This window comes from Gopherus flavomarginatus, chromosome 4, assembly GCF_025201925.1.
Source record: "Gopherus flavomarginatus isolate rGopFla2 chromosome 4, rGopFla2.mat.asm, whole genome shotgun sequence".
In the NCBI taxonomy this organism is placed as follows: Eukaryota; Metazoa; Chordata; order Testudines; family Testudinidae; genus Gopherus; species Gopherus flavomarginatus.
In genome coordinates, this window is record NC_066620.1 from 5,856,519 (window position 1) to 5,877,414 (window position 20,896).

Genomic DNA, 20,896 nt, shown 5'->3' on the forward strand with positions numbered 1-20,896 from the left:
CACCATTGTAAGCCTCCCTCTGTCAAACTCTCTCAAATTCCCGTCTGCAGCTCCCTGTCCGCTCTGCTCTGCTGTAAACAGAAAGGTTTTGGATGTGGCTCAGTTTACAGGTTCAGGGGACCAATGGATCACAGATGAGACCGACAAGGGACCCGCCGTCCCTTCCTACTCCCCTTCCAAACTCCCTTGCAAAACTCCCTGTTAGCAGCTCCTGTTCACTAAGCTCCCTGGTCGCTTGTGCGCAGCTTTATAAAGCCCTGGCCTGAGTGAATGCCCCGCCCACTGGTTAAGGCTCAGCCAATTACCAGAGGCTTCTAGCTTTCAAACCTTCCTGGTAGCTCCTCCTCCAACTGCCAGCTACAGCACACGGTCCTTCAAACAAACAAACCAAACAGACTGACAAACACAGGCTCAGCACACAGCAAGTATTCAAGGTGTGGGACTACCATGGATTTATATAGTGGCATTAAGATTCTCCTATAATGGAACCCTCTTTTTGAAACCTTACCAAGCTGTCCAGTTCACCTTTTATCAGTGAAGGTAGCACTGATAAATGAGTCAGACCAAAGGTCCATCTAGCCTAGTATCCTGTCTTCTGATAGTGAGCAGTGCCAGATGCTTTAGAGGGGATAAACAGAACAAGGCAATTTATCAAGTGATCCATCACCTGTTGTCCAGTTCCAGCTTCAATCAGAGGATTAGGGACACTGAAAGAATGGGTGCATCCGTGACCATCTTGGCTAATTGCCATGGGTGGACCTATCCTTCATGAACTTATCTAATCCTTTTTGAACCCAGTTATACCTTTTGGCCTTCACATCCTTTGGCAATGAGTTCCACAGGTTGACTCTATGGTGCGTGAAGAAGTACTTCCTTATGTTTAAAACCCATTGCCTATTAATTTCATTGGGTGATTCCTGGTTCTTGTGTTATGCGAAGGGGTAAATAATATTTCCCTAATTACTTTCTCCACACTATTCATGATTTTATAGACCTCTATCTTATCTCCCTTTTCTTGTCTTTTTTCTAAAATGAACAATCTGATTTTTTTTACTCTCTGCTCATATGGAAGTTGTTCCATACCCCTAATCATTTTTTTGCCCTTTTCTATACCTCTTCCAGTTCTCATACATCTTTTCTGAGAGGAGGTGACTGGAACTGCATGCAGTATTCAAGGTGTGGGACTACCATGGATTTATATAGTGGCATTAAGATATTTTCTATTTTATAATCTAGCCTAACATTCTGTTGACATTTTTGACTGCTGATGCACATTGAGCCGATGTTTTCAGAGAACTATCCTCCATAACATCAAGATCTCTTTCCTAAGTGGTAACAGCTAATATATATTCCATCGTTTTTTATATACACTTAGGGTTATGTTTTCCAGTGTGCATTACTTTGCACTTATCAGCATTGAATTTCATTTGCTATTTTGTTGCCCAGCCACTCAGTTTTTTTCAGATCGCTTTGTAATGCTTCACAGTGAGCTTTGGATTTAACTATCTTGAGTAATTTTGTGTCAACTGCAAACTTTACCACCTCGTTGTTGACCCCCCCCACACACTTTTCCCCATCATTTATGAATACATTGAACAGCATAGGTCCCAGTATAGATCCTTGGGGGATCCCACTATTTACCTCTTTCCATTGTGAAAACTGACCATTTATTCTATCCTTTGTGTCCTAGCTTTTAACCAGTTACTGATCCATGAGAGGACTGTCCCTCTTATCCCATGAGTGCTTACTTTGCATAAGAGCTTTTGGTGAAGGACCTTGTTAAAGGCTTTCTTAAAGGCCAAGTACCCTATATCAACTGGATCACCCTTGTCTACATTTTTACTGACACCCTCAAGAATTCTAATGGATTGGTGAGGCATGATTTCCCTTTCCCAAAGCCATGTTGAGTCTTTCCCAACGTATTGCGTTCATCTGGTCTGATAGTTCTGTTCCGTACTATTGTTTCAACCAATTTGCCTGGTACTGAAGTTAGGTTCACTGTCCTGTAATTGCCAGGATCGCCTCTAGAGCCTTTTTTAAAAGTCAGTGTTACATAAACTATTCTCCAGCCATCTGGTAGATGATTTACGTAATAGGTTACATATCACAGTTAGTAGTTCTGCAATTTCTTATTTATTTTTCTTCAGAATTCCTGGTGAATACTGTCTGGTCCTGGTGACGTATCACTGTTTAAGGCAGGGGTAGGCAACCTATGGCACACGTGCCAAAGGCGGCATGCGAGCTGATTTTCAGTGGCACTCGCACTGCCTGGATCCTGGCCACCAGTCTGGGGGCTCTGCATTTTAATTTAATTTTAAATGAAGCTGCTTAAACATTTTTAAAACCTTATTTCCTTTACATACAACAATAGTTTAGTTCATATATTATAGACTTATAGAAATAGACTTGCTTAAAAAGGTTAAAATGTATTACTGGCACGTGAAACCTTAAATCAGAGTGAATAAATGAAGACTTGGCACACCACTTCTGAAAGGTTGCCGACCCCTGGTTTAAGGTATCAGTTTGTTCCAAAATTTTCTCTGTTGACACCTCAGTCTGGGACAGTTCCTTAGATTTATCACCTAAAAACCCATCTGTTATATGTCTAAATTGAGTGCCAATATTGGAGATTTACAGAGGAGCTACCTGGACTTTGGCTAGTTCTTTTGACAAAACGTTACTTCTAGAGAATGCTTCTAGATCAGACACCCATTTTGGAGAGAGAGTTTTACAATCTCTCTTCAAAAAACTCCTAGCCCCAACCTCTATTTAAGGTCACTGCTAGCTAAGTACCATAAGTGGAACCCACATGTGTCATTCACAAAGAAGAAAGAATGGTTACTGTCTTAGAGTGTCTGTGCACATGTGGATCCCACAACCTGCCCTCCTTCCCCAGAACTCAGTCTTATATATTTTGGGGATGTCATGCTTTTTAAGCCTTCGGTAGGGGAGCACAAGAAAATGAAGAGTGTAAGGGTGACCCCTACAGAACACTGTTGGTGAAACAATTCCAAGCTATTGTGCGGGGGTGCCCATACACCATGAGTGGGATCCACATGTGCAGACATCTCGAAAAATCACACTTACCATAAGGTAAATAATGGCTCTTTCTACTGTATATGTTTCTATTTTACAGTTATTTTTGTATGCCGCTCTTGCATACACATTATATATATAATATTGGAGGGGGATCTGCATCCAAGATCTCTACAAGTAGCCTAATCCAAATACTAAAACCAAACATTCAGGACTTTCGGAAAGTTAAGGCCTGATTTTTAAATGTCCAAATTTAGAAATGTCTGTCTGAGAGTCTGTTTCTTTCTGATGCAGCAGTTCAATCTAGAGTTGAGGTATGGAGTTAATGCTCATTTTGTGTGTGTGTATGAGAGCGAGCTATTTATTATTTGTATTATCATGCTGCCTTGTCCTGGACCAGGAACTATTGTGCTAGGCTCTGTACATAGAATCAAAAAATACAGTCCCTGCCCCCAAAGAGTGTACTGTGTGTGTGTGTGTGTGTGTAATATATGTAAATAAAATGTATGTTTATATAAAGTATATGTATAAAAGTGTGTGTGTGTGAGTTCATAAGGCACTCTGAAATCATTTGGAATGAAACACACTATATATAAATATGAGCTGCTGTTGATATCGACTATTTCCTAAAGGAAATAGTCTGAAAGCTTTAATAATATTCCCCATTCCTGCTGGCAGGTATTGACACTAGATAGTAAACCTTCCAATCTGTGGAGTTAAGTGAACACATTTTTTATTGTGATACTCAAGTCTCTCCCTAGATTCCTTTATTTGCCGCTTGTATCATGTCTTGGAATACCGTCTGTCTTCAGGTCTCAGGTTGCTGCAATATATAACCAGATAGCTGTTGTCTGCTTTGCCTTGCTCCTATTATTCTCAGACTATTCTTTTTTTCTCATCATGTTGTATCCCATTCTGAACTGATCTTTAATTATTAGTGAAGTAGACCTGTTGATTTTTTTTTTTTTTTGGTGCTGGCTTTCTGAATTACTGTTCCACGTCTCCACTCCTTCTAGTCCCACATAACCAAAACATATCTGCAGAGGGACTTTCAGATGGAGAGGGGAGCATGTCTTGTAGCTACTCTCCCCTTCCCTCCAGCTCCACCCGACATTGTTCCCTTTACCAACAGAAACAATCCTGATAAGCCTGTGATTATGACAAGGGAGCTATGACAGTTCACTCCAGCTGATAAATTAAACAGTACTAAGTCACCAGAGAACTTGTAGCAGTACAAAAGTTCTTGAAATGATCCTCTGGAAGTCCTTCTGTTCTCCTTTTTTCCTTCGGTAAATACTCATTTGGACAATTACAGGTCTTTCTAAGGCCGGGTCTACTCTACAAACTTTTGCTGCATAGCATTACCAGTCAGATGTATGAGAAGGTGTGATCCCTGATTGACAACGCTGTGCCAGCAAAAACCCCTAGTGTAGACTCAGTTATAGTGCTAGCATGACTTATTTTGCTGGGAAGGGCTGAAATAAGCTATGCCAGCCAAAATGCAGTCAATCTGTGTCCACACTCAGGGCCTGTGCAAGGATGTTTCCCGCCCTAGGCAAAACGTCCACCTTGCTCCCTCCCCCATCCCTGAGTCCTCCCCCCCCCGCCCTGAGGCGCCCCCCCTGCAGCAGCTCTCCCCCCCAGGGAGCCGTGTGGTAGCTCCCCACCCCAGTTCACCTCTGCTCCACCCCATCCCCGAGCCCTGCGGCAGCTCCCCCCCAACCCTGAGGCACCCTCCTTGCAGCAGCTCCCCACCCCCCCTCAGCCCTGAGGCACACCCCCCTATGGCAGCTCCCCCGCTTCTGGCCTGGGCAGCTGTGCAGCAGCTCCCCGCCCCAGCTCACCCCTGTTCTGCCTCCTCTCCGAGCACACCGTCGCTGCTTCACTTCTCCTGCCTACCAGGCTTGCGGTGCCTAAGCTGATTGGCACTGCAAGCCTGGGAGGCGGGAGAACTGAAGCAGTGATGGCGTGCTCGGGGAGTAGGCGGAGCAGGGGTGAGCTGGGGCGGGGGGAAGTTCCCCTGCATGCTGCCCCCACCCCTTACTTACTGCAGGCAGGCCTGCCCGCGTCCCCCTGCCCCAGCTCCCTCCGCCTAAATGTCGGCGGCGACCGGGACGGCCGAAGATCCAGCCGCTGCGGTGACCACCGAAGAAAATGCCACCCCCCAAATCCTAGCACAGGTCACCTAATAGGTTGCACCAGCCCTGTCCAGAGTAGGAGCACTTTGCCAGTATAGTGTGTACCAATATAGCTCTCCCGGCAAAGCTTTCCTTGTGTAGACCTGGCCTGAGTGCTTAACCGGCATTCATAATGAAGTCTTGCTATTTGTTGTTAAATTCAATGGGATTTGGACACCTGATTCCATTAGACCCTTTTTGAAAATCCCAGCCGTGCTTAGATATTTAGATTTGGAGAAAATTTCTCTGAAAATGGCTCGTTTCTATATTTGTTAGGATTAACTTTATTTTAAAAATATATTATTTTCAAAGGGCTCTATATATTACTATACCATACTATATATTATAATTTATAATCCTTCTATAGTCTCCCTTAAAATAATTAGGATTTTTACCTCTCATGTAAGATATCATTTTTAAGTGACCTTGATCAAACCATTTTTTGTTCTCAGACTGCCTTTACAAATATTTTTGCACATTTAAAGTAGGTAACAGTGAATTTAGTTCATTTTCATTTAATCATTTAATACTTCCTGGCTTATGCTACAAGTGAAAATGAGTTTGATCATTGTCTAGATCCTAGTGAACTTCTATCTACAACTCAAAAATCACTGTGCAACTTGGCCCTCATGGTAGTCTTAAACTGGAATAAAAAATATATTAAATTCAAGAATAAAATGTATGAGAACCGTTGTGTGGGGGAACTTTCACAAAACCTGCCCACGCTGTGCATGGATTGAGCTACTGGTAGTGCTTTTAATCTTTCACACGCAAGAAATTCAAGTGCAAATTGTTTGGTTTTGGTTTTTTGAAATGAAAACTTCCTTTTATGCCTTTCAAGCATGTTAAATCTTTGTAGATCTCTGCTTTGCTTAGCCTGCCTACATATATTTTATTTTATGTTGTTACTGTAAGATAATGGACCTATTCCCTTTGCCTTTTTCTATATTAGGGACATCTTCAGCCTCCTAAATAAAAATGTTCATAATTCATTTTATTATGGATTAACATAGCAAGGGCCCCATCTTGCTATCTTTCCATGCAATATTTCACAAAATACATAGGAACTTCTGTTTTGTTAGCAATGGTTTATTGCATTGTATGCTTATGTGTTAGATGTGCAAGGCCTTTCATTAAACAGCAGGATATTATTAGGCATAGCATGAAAAGCCTTTATAGTGTATCTGCCTTGTTTAAACTTGGCCCACAAGCATACTGCAGACTAAAAGGGTGAGCAATGAATTGAGAGTTGATGGCAGGCCCATAGAGGTCCTAAGGCTCAGGTGGTTGTCAGCCATAAGTTTAGCTTAGCTCTTTCAGTAATTTGTCACGCCTTGGTCTGCTCCTGCTGCGCCAGCACGTGCCAGCTTAGTGTCAGAGTGCCTGTTCGCCAGACGGCCACTCAGGCCTAACATCCTGCTGTTAACAGGACCAGCGGCTTGCTGTGGCAGTATGGAATACAGAGCCTTGGCAACAGCCAAGTGCTGTGCAGAATAAGCATGTTCATAATGAGATGTGAATGGCATCAGTCGGTCCCTTTAGAATAGGGTCTAGGCGTGTGCCTCCTCTCTTAGGAAGTTTGGCAGCCTATTCATTAACAAGAGTCATCAGGAGTTCAGCCTATAATAGTGAAGCAGCCCCAAATACACTCAGCCTAATACTTGTGTTATCAGGAATGTGTTCTGCTGGGCTTTAAAAGAAAATAAGTAAATAAACTTGTCAGCAGGTGCAATCTCTGAAATGCTAAGTATTAGTTTTCTTTCTTCAGTTTCCCAATAAAAGTTTTTAGAAGGATTTATCATATGTGTATCTGTCTCCATTAGCATGAAAATCTTTCTAAAATGTCTTTTAACCCCAGTGACTACAGTAACTTGCATATGATTAACACACAAACACATTGATTATCCCCACTGAGAGAGAGCTCTGGAAATCTAATGCGCCATTATTTTACTCTGAATTGAAAAGGATGTTCAGTCATTTTTAAAGTATCATATTAATGTAGCAGAAACTACAAACTTGCACCTTGGAATAATTCTAATGAGTAATGTAGGCTTTTCAATTAAAAAAATCCAATCACCTACATTATATTGAGTCACTGGTGTTATTTCATCATCTCATAATTTGGTAATTATGAATTGGTACTTTCTCCTACTTAATGCAATCTCATAGAGTTAGCATGCTTTTCCACATGACAAAATCAAAATGAAGATCTGAAAACTCTTTTTTTAATGAGGAAATGGGGAATGAGATGTCATACTGGCTTCTTCAAGTGTTAATTCATAAAGTCATATGTGAGGTTCTTCAGTCCATTGTAGATTTGTTTGACGTTATCCTGTTATTGGAAATGCATGATTCACCTTCTGAGAAAACAGAAGCTGCACACAAAAGGAAAAGATTTGCTTTCTCCACTGTGGAAAGCTGCAGCAAGCAGGGGTCCTATTAAGACAGCTGGAAAGTTGCTTCAGCTTGTTACGCTTGTAAGTTTTATTGGTGACTGGTTTTTGATTACACATTTGAATGCTGCGTGTTCCAGGTTGCCGAGTTTTAATTAAAAGGCAATAATCTTGGTTTAGATTGCTTTGTTGTCTGTATTACTTAGACTGTATTGAATACAAGGTCTTATTTTATTAATATGTATAATTTATTGGTACATCCGATGATACCTTCTACAGTGTAACTTTAATGTAAACTTTGCATGCTGAGGAATCCTATTCAATGCTGTATACTTTCATATTTTAAGTAGCACAATGATCAGCTGCATGTATTCTTTCCCTTTCCCTATAACCTGTACTCCCAATTAAATTATTTTTGATAGGCTGAAAAGAATAATTGTAATTAAAATATTATCCATCAGGAGCATGCTAAACATGCACTACATTTCTGTTGCCATTATGGTTTTTCACCTTAAAAATGTAATGTTTATTTCTCAGGAATATACTTCTAGAGTCTTTGTTTTCATCCTCACTAACTTCAGAGATCCCTTGGATTCAGTCACTAAACCATGCCTTTTTCAATAATATTTGTGTTGAAGCTAAAAAAAATTGATAGGCTAAATAATTTCAAAAAGTACAGTGTTATTACAGTTCAGTGTTTATGTTTAGAAATCTTAAATATTTTAAAGAAATTTTGAAAGACATATTTTTCACACCAATGATGTAGTTCTCTACATGTATTTGTATGGATTGAACTGTTAGCATTCTAGGACATTGTGTAACAGCATTTAATTTTGCATGTGCATTTCCTTAACCCGATTATTGCAGTTATGAGGAAAGAGCTCTGTATCTTGAAGCAATAATCCAGAATCACAAAGAAGTAATGACATTTGAGGATTTTGCAGCTCAGGTTTTTTCTCCCTCTCCTAGCTACTCTCTCAGTGGAACTGGTGAGTCTCTGTACGTTATTCTTCTGTTTAGCACTAAGAAGCACTTGAGCAGCAGATGTACACCTGTTTTTTGTAGATAAATGCTTGCAAATTTAAGAAGAGCATTCTCTCTCTGAATCAACTAATGAATATCAAAAGGAATGATGACATTCATTTTAATTTGTTTTGCATCAGAGCTATTCACTCAGTTCCTTTCTTCAGCTATCCTGTTAACCCCCGAATCTAGCAAGGTTAATGAACTTTCTCTCAGTAATGTGCTCTGGTTCATTCAAGAGTGTGGGTTTCTTGCTGAGCTGGGAATACGTTGTTCAAAAGCTATGCCTGAATCAGTGCTTACTTATCGAAAAATAGTTCCTCACAGTAGAAGCCATTGCTACTAATGCTAAATGGGGATTATACTGCTGAGATACCAGGGTCAGGGATTAATGCAGAAGAAATGTAAGGATAGTGTTCTGTTAGAATATTATAACAGTAATACAGTATGTACAATAACATTTCCCTTTTAATATTTGATATATGTGTGGACAAATTTCAAACTTCCTACCAATGCCTGGATTGGAATCTCATTTTTAAACTCTATTTCAACAATTATTTCATCAGCCTTGTTGAAAGATGGATATCTATGTAAAACTCAGTGACTGTGTCCTGTAGGTCATAACAAGATTTTAAGTTAACTTCTAAGGTCAGTAAGGTGGTGCCAGTTGCTACTTTGTCATTTTAATTATCCTTGATAAATGGGTTTTAAAAGGAAACATTCATGTTGAAGAGTAGGTTTCTAGCACCCTAAGGATTAATTTTCTGTCTTGTGGAAAAGTATACAGTCAGTGCCTGATGAATTCCTTAATCCCTTCTTTGCACCGATTGGGTGTACACTTTTAATTATTTCATGATACTCTTTTGGATTGTTAAATAGATTATTTCAACCCTGTATAAATGTTTCAACACATCTGCTTTATTCCCTATATTCTGACTTGTTAACAAATATATCTTCCATCTAAACTGAAAAATTGAAGGAAGAAATTAAATTTACTGAAATAAATCACTTACAAATAAAAATCAGCCATGCATCATTGTTCAACATTACTGGCTCCAATCCTTGAGCTTTCAGAGCTTTGTTAGGAGATAAGAGGTATATGCATGTACTTGTATTGGTCGCCAGTAGCAGCAGGCAGAAGGCTTTGGAGATAAGCAAGCTGGCAGAAGTAAAGGGGAACCAGTGCTATTTACATAATCGCGCCTCTGCTTCCTGGAGAGGCGTCAAGAAACACAGGGATGGCCTCTATTGATCTTTGTTGAACTGGAATACTAAACAACATTAGAAAAGCTTATAACTTAAAGCTTTGATTAATGTTTTCTACATTAAAAAAGTAGAACAGCTGTGAATTAAATTCTTTTATACGCCCTGCCAAAACTCAGAGACAAAAAAATTATTAATTTCAATAGAAATGTAGATTTCATACCCAGTTTTGTTAGAAAGTTTGAGTCATTTATCTGTGTAGGTATCAGCAAATAAAAATATAGGCATCTTGGCAGGATTTTAAAATACTTTAAGCATATTTTATTGTCTTCATCAATCTTCCATACTTCTGTTCCACCATATTTGCATATGTTATTTGGTCATCTTATTCTGATCTAATTAAACATAATTAGAAAAGACATTACTATGGAATAACATCTAAATTCTATTATATCTGTTATATGCAAAAAATACTTAAGATTTATTTAAATTGTTCAGAAGAATTGTTAAATAATCATTAAGTACTAGAATAATTTTTTATGTGATTTAATTTTTCTTAATCAGAACTTGTCACAAAATTCAGATCCTGATTTTCAGCCTTCTGAAGTTTGGGTATGTTTGGAATCATGTGTTTAGTTCAGCCTGTTATAATACTAGGGCCAGTCATGAGTCAGATACCAAAACTCAAGTCTCCAAACTTCAGGGGTGTTCAGGGCTGGGATTTCAGTTTTCCCAGCTATAGTCAGAGGCACAAAACTCTGATCCAGGCTTGAATTTATAAGCATCCTCTGCCAGTCTCCCTTATTCCCCTCCAAGATTTCAGGTTATTCTGACTGAGCAAATCATTAGTCTACTCAGTGTTACAAGACAGTTAATACCTGTTTTTAAAAGTTCTGTTGTAATTAGAGAATGTTGGAAGAACAACACAGCAAACTGTATACTTGAGAAATTCATTTCATTTATGGGCTTTAGAAAATTCTGTATCGTAAGGTTTCAAGCTATGTATTAGAAGAGAATAATGTATTTAATATTTTTAAAATAGAATTTTCTAGATTAGACAACTTCCTAAATCATGAAAATTACTTGTCATATTAGCCTTTACAAAGACATGTAAATCCATGACTCAGGAATTTTCCTATTCCAGGATTAAAAGAAAATCTATCCATACTTTTACCTTTTACTGCATAGTTGCTAAATTGTTTAGTGTCAGGATTACTATGAGTTCTATTATAATTAGATTTCAGGATTGTGCACTCTTAGGCGTTAAGTCAATATTGAAACCAGATATAACTCATGTAGTTCCACGATTGTTGTTAATGCTGAATAGTCCCAGGGCTTAAGCACTAATATAGGCCCTGATTCTGCAAAAAGATCCAACAGAGTCCAACTGCAGTCAGTGGAGCTCAGCATGGGCACAGTGGTCTGCCCACACACATTCACCTGTAAGATCAGGGACATCTGGATTCATGTAATACTTCCATTATCATCACATTTTAGGTTAGTACTTTGCAGTAGATCTTCCATTACCAACTCAATATATAAAACTATGAATCAGGACAGTGTGTATTTGTATCTTTATGGGCAGGTGTGGAATATTTTGATCCTTCATGAGACGGTAATGCCATTCCTTTAAAATAAAAAGCAAGCTACTATTAAACTCATTTTAATTAGTTCACATTCATTTATTTATTCACGTCAATGTCCGGAAAAGGGGAGTGAGTTAATTTTGATGTGAACTATTCCCAGAGCAAGTTTGAGTGCAAGCAAACACAAGTTGTGATAATTTCAGCTAGTAAGTATTGCCAGTGCTGTATCTCTAGCTACACATCCTACCATCCATCATGTCTCATGTAGTTCAGAATTTTGCCTTATTTACAAGTTTATGTAGCACAGGTTGGCTGTGCAGTTTGTGTGGAGGTGGTATTCTTCCATTTAAGAAATTTGACACATGTTGATAAGATCTCAGGTTACTCTGAAGGGAATGCCCATCCCAAAACAGAGAAATGAAACCTGCAAAGAAAAGTGGAACTGCCCAAGGCAGGCCTATCTATCTGTGTTTTTATCCTCTTCCAAGCAGCAAGCCAACTGGAAAAATTGACCCTGAACAGCTTAAGCTTTCATGGTGAATTTAGGACCCATTCTTCCCCCTCATCCTTTCCTCAACATCACCTCATCATAATCCAAGGTCACTGTATATACAGATAGACAATCCCAAGGATCAATGAGTAGTACAGTTTTATTTTATCTAGGATTTTTTAAGCAGTTAATGCAACATAAGATTCAAAAAGCATCCTGTGATATACTGTAAATTAGTATAGTGAAAATATAGCCATTAACATATGCAATTTGTATGTTGTTATTAATTACCTTTTAGGGGCTTTTATGTTCTGTTGCACAACCTCAGACTACTAGCAAATAGCAAGATGCCGCAGAATGGATGTTGCCTCCAGACTTGCATGTGACATGGATTATAAAGTGTGCACTGACTTAGGCTCCCATTCTGCAAACGTTTATGCAGGCGCTTACCTTTATGCAGGCGCTTACCTTTATGCATGGGAGTAGTCCAACTGATTTGTGTAAATCTTTGTAGGACCAGGGCCTTTAACTCTTTATATGTAGTGTTAGAGCTCCATGCATCTTAGACATTGAAAATACAGAATGCTAGGCAGAATGAACACCCCATAACTCATTTATGGGAAGTGCAGATTTAGAATCAAAAGATCAGAATAAGGTCCTTTTGTTGCTAAACTGGTACGTTACATGCCTTATTTTAATTAGACTGTGTATAAGAGTCAACCCAAGAAGTCCTTAGTCGTCCTACAGTATTTAATTATTCTCATCCTGTCCCTCTGCAGATTTTCCCACTTTAAAGGGTGTTCTTAGCTACAATCCTTTCCTCTTCTTCCTTCTGCCTTCTCTGGCCAAAAAACAAAAACAACTTTGTTGGACAAAATACTGGTACTCCACACAAATGTCAGAAAGTGCAACTTGATGGTGCATCCTTTCGAAAAAGCAATCCTAAATGGTCAATACATATGTACTAACAGGTGCATAAAATATGTTGCTAAGTCTAATTGCCCTTATTGATTAAACCAATAGAGTAGCGATATAAGATTAGAAGCCTGCCAGTGGTTTTAACTGCTAAAAGATGTAAACATTTGAAAGTTCTAGAAAAGGGAATCAACATTCAGACTTTAAATAACAGTTCCTTTAGAAAGAGCTTTGTGCTGCATATTTGGATACTCATCATGGTAGCTTTCTACTGACACGAGAATCCAGAAATTGTATCTGCAAGCATTCTTTTAATATTGTAGACTTGCAGTTGATTCTTCAAAGGGTTAATTGGAATGGGCACACTTGACTGCTGAGAGGACTGATCTAATCACTGCCATATCCAAGTGCATCTGTTCACCATGAGGTCATTCTTGTGCATGCTAATGATTTGGAAAATAAAGCATAATGCTTGACATTATCAGAAAGCATATAAATAGTGTAAATCTTTACTTTTTAGTAGCCGATGGCTATTGCAGAATGAAAAGAAAGACAAATGAATCTCAGCTTGCACTTTTTTTTAGGCAGTCTTTATTTATTGTCACTGGACTAACAGGAAAACTATATAGGAAAACTGTGGCACCCAATAATATATGTTGATAAAGGGATTCTTTAATCAGTATTGTAGCATTGCCCAGGAGCAACACTTCAGTTAAGGAACTGTAGCCATTTCCAGCATTCCCAGGTTTTTAAGGCTGTGGAACTCTTGCATGCTCATTTACATAAGATTGAAACTTGGCAGCCTCATTGCTCCATTTTTTGTTTTGCTTTTGTTTAAAAAAGATATAAAAGAATTAACCTTTCTTTTATTTCTAGAGTGTATAATGAAAATGTTTTCCCTGCCCAAGATATATGTACTATTTTTTAAAATGCCTTTTGCTGAGTGTTTTGTTTTCATTGATCCCTTTTGTTATTTAAAGGGAAAGAAACATTCAGTGCAGCCATGTTATTTCAAAAGACACTTTTTCTAGTTTTTATTTTTTCTTTGTACTCCTTGCTCTTCATTGTGAACACGTTGGGTATGGCTACACTGCAGTTAAACCCCGCAGCTGGCCTGGGTCAGGTTATTCAGATTCGCGGCGCTTAGATGCTGTAAAATTGCAGTGTAGACTTTTGGGTTCAGGCTGATTCCTGGGCTCTGGGACCCTCCTGGGATGAGGGTGACTTCCTGTTCTGCAGTGGAGATAGGTCCATTTCACAACACCATGCAGCAGTTTGACATTTTCTGATCAGGAAAGACGCAAAACTAAAATTGCCTCAGGGGTGTTGCATGATCACCCTGGAGTGCTGTAGCTGAAGAATCGTATATAGCCTGTGCCTGAATTGTGCTTGGATCGCTCCTGTACTATCAATTCTTCCATTTCAAAAACAATTTTTATCTCCAAATGTAGAGGAAACGTAACAAATCATGATTAATATGGAGTCTGTTGCAAAGTCTGATTGAACTCAGTATGACTTTGCATTCTAAAAATTGTTAGGTGCCAGGAGATCAGTGATAGGAGGGAGATTCACAAGACCCTCAGGATAGATTCTTGAAGCCTTGATAATAGATAAGAGAAAGTTATTGTCTAAGCCAAGGCAGAGTTTCCCGAATTCACTTAGATATTTAAGAGTTAATCGCTGAGTCCTGTAAGAAACCTAATGTCATGCCTGCCTTACCTAAGGCTATGCATAACTTTTATAGATTACCAAAAAGGTGTGTCATCTTCTGGGGTACTCGGCCCCATATAGACCATACAGTTACATCCTCAGTAAAGTCATCGTCTCTCACTATCTAAGGTACTGCAAGCCTAAAGCACCCTTTTGTTTCCAAATTTGGATTCAATAACTAGAAACCATAATTTAGTAACTATCTCCATTGCTGCCAGTTCCATTGTGGCTCCGTACCTTTCCCTTCAAGCATATGGTGTTGGGATTGGGACTCTTATTTTGGCTCACTAAAAGTGACCTTCCTGTTAGCCATTTCTTCCGCATGGAGAGGGGGTGAGCTGGCAGCCCTCTCCTACACTGCCAGTTCCTCTTTCAGGTATCCCATAAAGTAACCCTTTGTCTGCTTCCAAGATCTATTCACAGGATTAATTCTGAGCTCTATAAGGATCTTGACATTGATTTTCCTATCATTTTGTCCTCAGTTTTACGTACAGGGAATTTAAGGTTTCTTCAGTTTCCTTGCCCTCCATCCGCCACAAAAGAGGCAGATCATTCCCATTTGGATCAAGTCATCACTAAATGGGATTGTGTATGTATTAAGGAAGCATACATAGCAATCTCCCTATTCCATAGGCATTAGAGCTCCTTCCTCTAATAACGTAGTCTCCTCCTAAGCAGAGAGAGAATCTGTGTAAGTACAGGAAACCTGTCAAATGAACTCTTGGCCTTCCATCCATGCTATTATCATCTGTATCAAAGCTCCCACTGATGCAGCTTTTGGGCCTGTGATCCTGAGCGCTTTAGTCCAAGGAACATCTGGAAAATTCCCAAGATAAGTCCTCCCAGTCTGGGTTTGGGTTTTGCCAGGGCAGGCCCAGCTTTCTAGTTGTTAGAGCCCCCCCTGAGCAGAGGAGGAGATTTTGGTCTTTCCATCTAGGGAAGCTATCAACTAGCCAGAGTGTGTGCTTTGGAATCTAAGGATGAAGAGGTGCCAAAGTTTCTGTCAGCTGATTGGTGGAGCTAACTGTATTAACAAAGGAGAAAAAATTCTGTAGTTTTCAGATTGTTGGAGTCCCCCATAGAAACCCCATTTTACAGGGAGGAGTAAAATTTACCCTTTCATCTTGGGGAAATCTTAGATCTGACTGAAACATAAATCCATTTCACATTTTCCATAATTTTGTATGGCTCATTAGAGTAAATTTAGAATCAGTGTGTTCAGGCAACATAACACAGAAATTCTGTTCCATCTTCTGGATCCTAAATGGTGAATTTGGGAGATCAGAGTCATTTCCGTGGCAAAGTTGTAACTTCACTGAAGAAGCATGTTAACTGCTTGGCAGTAATGAAGATATCTCATTCAAACACAAATGCCTGCCATGGTCACAAGTACAACATTGAAAATTACAGCCAAAGTCATTTCTCCTTTTCCAGTAATGAAATTTCTTCTTTCGGGCTACCATACCCTCCTTAATTCAGTGATCTGCTAATGGGTATGATGAGTCTCAGAATTCTCAGACTCCTCCACTAGCTATGTGCAATGGAATGTGGGAAGACACATGCTAAACTCACTGTTCTCCTGATTTTGTAGGTTGATCAGACGCTTAACATTTTTAAATTTATTTAATATTCTGTATGATGGCAGATGATTTGCATATTTTTCAAGAAAAAGAAATACTGTATAAGTTGTGTGTCAGGATTGCTCTATTAAATCAGTGACAAAAAGCTGTAGTAAATACCAAGGGCCAGATCCTGAGATGGTGTCAGTCAGTGTAGGTTGGTGAGCTCCACTGAAGGCATGCTGATTCACACCAACTGAGGATCTGGGCCCCTCTCTTTTAGAGATCTAGTCAGGGTTGCATACAGTGGCTGTGCAGCAGGATTGAACTGCCATGTGGAAAGGCCGTCCTGCTCTACAAAGGGAAGAAAAAGCAGTGTGTTGCTGGAAGTTGTCTGGGGGATCAGGGCGGGATTTCTCCCTACCCGTTGCATACCATTGCTCACAATTTGTATCTGTCCCCCTAGGGCTGCTTAGGCTACAGGAGCTACTCCCGGCCTGGACTGTTATAACCACTATGCATGGCGCTAGTGGCTATGATCTGCGAAGAGCAATCAGTCTCTCTGCCTGGTCCTGTTTCTTTAAATTGTTGGTTGGGTCAGGGGCAGCTCTCCCCTCCATGATCTCTGGAAGAGACAATGGATTGGTGGGGGGAATGTCCTCCCTAGCAATCAGTTTGTAGACGAAGAAATATTAACTTGATGGGCCTCCCTCTTCTTTCGAGCTGACAGCTCCAGCTGCTCGACCTGTCAGCCAGCAAGAGCGCTCCAGGCAGTATGGCCCCTTTAAAATTTCTTCCCTGGCTGACAAATGTCAGCCAGCCAGCCAGCCAATTCTGAGCCAGCCCCCTGTGTGATGGTGTCATTCCCATTCACCAACTCCACCCCAAGAAGGAGGCAGGGTTGGCTGGCATTTTCAGGTGATCTCCAGCATTATATGGCCTCATTCAAAAGGTACAGACTTCCTTGAGACAGATTGTAGCTCCCCTGGCTGTGGAGCTTAGGAGGTTTGTGGAGCTTTTGCTGGCTGGCGACAAATTGCAGAAGTGGCCTCAGGCTAATCAGAGCCCTCACTGCTTTACTTATTTCTTTATTGTAGACCATTACTTTTGATTTTAAATTCTCTAATATAACAAAGGGCCTGATAGTGAGGATTGTTGAGCACCCATTGCCTTCAGTGGGAGTCATGGCTGATTAGCTTCTCTCAGGATAAGTTCACATCCCTGGAAATATTTCAAATGCCTCTTAGTGTCAGGGGATTGTCTTTTTCTGAACTACAGATGACGCAGAGGTTAGGGCACTAGTCTAGACCCCTGTTCAGTTTCCTGCTCTGCCACGACTTCCTATGTGACCTTAGCAAGTCACTTAGCCCTTCTGTCGCTCAGATCCCCTTCTGTACATTGAGGAGAATAGCACTGCCCTACCTCACAGGGGCGTTGTGAGGGTAAATACATTTAAAGACTGTGAAGCACAGTGATATCTACTGATGAAATGTTCTGTATAAAAGCTAGGTATTATTACCTTTAACCTTATATACAGTAGTTTTACATCCTCCTCTGGACATTTACCAATGGCCTGATCCAAAGCCAATTGAAGTCACTGGAAAGAGTTCCATGGACTTCAGTTAGCTTTGCATCCGACCCTAAAAATAAAGGCTGAGTGCTATCATATTTGAGTCTCCAGCAGAGTCAGGGCTAAGCTGTCCTTTGCATTGACATCCTCCATATGCTTTGTGTGTTCTGCTGGCCCAAAGAAATGTGCTGCATAACAGCTGTCACAGCTATGGCATGTACATCACATGCAGCATTTTCATGTATATTCTTTTCAGTTTAAATTCAACTATTTAAAAAAAAATCCTCCAAATATAACTAAAAGTTAGATTATGTAGTGAATATGTGGTTTAATAATTTTTTTGAGCAAAAGCTACAAATGAGAGAGCTCCAAATAAAGATTTAAATGAGTGATCATTTATAACCAAATATTATCAAATCCTTTAATACGTTACACCAGACATGACATTCTTAACACATTGTGCAAATGGAAGTCTAGTGTTTTCCTTTCCCACACTCCTGGAGCTTGTTACTGTAGAGCTGCATTTCTGATCATAATGTGTTTAAATCATGTTTGTTTCTGAGTGAATGCAGCCACAGTGGTCTGTTAAACTGATGGTTTCTTCAAAATATACTGAATTGAACATGGAGGCTAAAAGTTTCCAGTTACACTGTGATTATAACTGTGGTAACCAGTGTCCATGCAGGTTTACAAGTACAGTATATTGAACTAAGCAGAGTTACTAGGGAGTTTCTTTGTGGCTGTTTATTTAACAGTTGACATGACTGTAATATCCTGAAAACAAAGACTTTGATAGACCTGTCATGGCTTATAGGTTAATTACATGTTGTTTTGTACATCCTAGGGTCAGTGCTAAAACTGATAGGAACTCACATCTAGGCTATAACTAATTCATGCCAATTCTTTCGGTATAACATCTTTAAGATACAGCCTTTCCTGTGTATTCACACAGCTAAAACTCTCATCCCGGTTCTCATCATCATGCACCTCAATTACTGCAATAGCCTCCTCCCTTGACCAATGCAATCTTGCCCTTCCCATAGCTAATCAGAATGACGCTTCAAGGATCATTTCCCTAGCCCATTACTTTGACCCTGTCACCACTCTTTTTGCATCTCTCCACTGGCTCCCTCTTCTCTATCACATCAAACATATGCTACTTGTCTTCACTGTCAAGGCCCTTGACAGTCAATTCCCACTCTACCTATCATCTCTCATTTGCTACCAGACTATTTATACTCACCTCTGATTGGCCCGTGATGCCAGACTCCTTTGTCCACCTATTAAATTTTCAAACAAACATCTTCGTACTTTCTCCCATGCTGCCCAAAGCACTTGGGAGGCACTTCCCCTCAAAATCTGTAAGGCTACCTCATTATCCACCTTCAGATCCTTCCTCAGCACTCTCCTTTGCCCTAATATCCTACAAAAAACTTGACAATGGTCAAGCTGTTGATGTGCAGGGACCATTGACAGCCATCCAGACCAGTATTCTCACATTGTTTACTTGTACTCCCCTGTCTGTCTGTATCCATCTGTTGTCTCTTATCTTATACAGTACTTAGATTGTAAGCTACTTGGGGCAGGGACTGTCTTTTTATTCAGTGTTGTACAGCACCTAGCACAATGATGTCTTCGTCCATGACTACAGTAACACAAAGAATGGATAATAATAGAATAGTTTAGGGTTCTTTCTCATAGTTTAAGGCTTTAAACTCTTTAATAACTGCCCCAATGCTAATCCTTCTGTCTTTATTTACTTAAGCATTGCATGTTACAAACCCAGCTTTCCTTTCTCAGTCTTTTCCTTAAATGAAGGAAATGTTTACCCAGTTACAGCCAAAACATTCTGATGTTAGTTTCCTCAGCCAAACTTGGACAACAGAGAAAGGAAAAGGAAAACCATTTAAATATGTACTCCTTTTTATGGTCCAGCTGTTATGAAGTTTTTGGGCGATGCTTTGGAACTGCTCCCCACAAAGCCAGTTAGGATTTGGGGAGCCTCCTTTTCCTTGGAGCAGACTGTTTTTAGGGCAAGAAGCTTACATGGCTTTACCTTTTTGGGTTTGACCTTGGAGCATTTAGCATATGCCCCTTCGTGCACTTCCCACAGTGAGTTCGCCTAGGCGGGGTCCTGGGGAAGCCAGAGGGTTTTGCACGCACCTCCACTTTGCAGTTAGACGTGACTTTTAGCCAGCCAGTAAAACAGAGGTTTATTAGATGACAGGAACGCGGTCTAAAACAGAGCTTGTAGGTACAGAGAACGGGACTCCTTAGCCAGGTACATTTTGGGGCCCAGCGAGCTAGACAACCTGTCTGCACTTACTTTCCGTCCCCAGCCAGCTTTAACTGAAACTCCCCCCAGCCCCTTCTTCTCTGCTGAGTTCCTTTCCTGGCCAGGAGGTCACCTGACCTCTTTGTTCTCCCACACCTTTAGCATTCCCTTGCAGGGAGGGGACTAGGCCATTAGTTGCCAGGAGACAGAGTGTTGGCCAGAAACTGAGGCACCCCTACAGTATTTAGAGGAAACATTAAGAACAGTTTCTTTGTCACACCAGCTGAAGTAGATAAGTAGTGACTTGTCAAGTTCAGGCAGGAGTTGTGCTTTTCTCTGGCAGGCAGACTCCCTGGTCCATTTTAGGTCAATCTGGATGGCTGGACTGGAGGCAAAGTTCTGTTTTTGGAGTAAGTTTTCTCCTCTTTCCCGGTAGCAGGATCCATTCTTAAACCTACAGGACATCATGGCCTCAGGTTCATTGGATATGACAACCATTAGACTGATAGCTTGAGAGAAGGAAGTAAAGGAAGGCAAAGAAAAGGAAAGACAATCAATACAGATCCCAACTATGGGTTATTCCTGATTTATATTCTCTTAGGCAGTGGTCCATAGCAGTCTTTTTTCCAGAGATTTTCAGTATTCTTGTTACCCAAGCAATCTTACTTCATAAACAATGCAGCTTTGATTAATCTTAGAATCTATTGACAAAAGACCAGTTCTCAAAACGAAGTGCACTAGAGTCTCCTTAGCATAGTTTCAGATAAGTGATTTTAGTTCTTTTCCCAGAGTACCAGGGAATAGTTCATAGGCCTTAAATATCTTAGGCCATTTATATACTAGTGGCTTTTGTTGGCACAGCTAGGTCAGTTATGTCACGTGTCATCACATCCCTGACTAATGTATCTATGGGTATGTCTACATCTACAATTTTGCAGCGCTGGTTGTTACAGCTGTAT

The 20,896-nt window shown here is 40.1% G+C and overlaps 1 protein-coding gene across 3 annotated transcripts in view; it reads left to right on the forward strand.

The window, feature by feature from the left end:
* RALGAPA2 (Ral GTPase activating protein catalytic subunit alpha 2) overlaps positions 1–20,896 on the forward strand; it is a 309,497-nt gene that overhangs the window by 274,793 nt on the left and 13,808 nt on the right. For all 3 annotated transcript variants that reach the window (XM_050951273.1, XM_050951274.1, XM_050951275.1), the window contains one exon: positions 8,474–8,595. In XM_050951273.1, the coding sequence (XP_050807230.1) occupies positions 8,474–8,595 (122 nt within the window). The remainder of the gene's footprint in view (positions 1–8,473; positions 8,596–20,896) is intronic.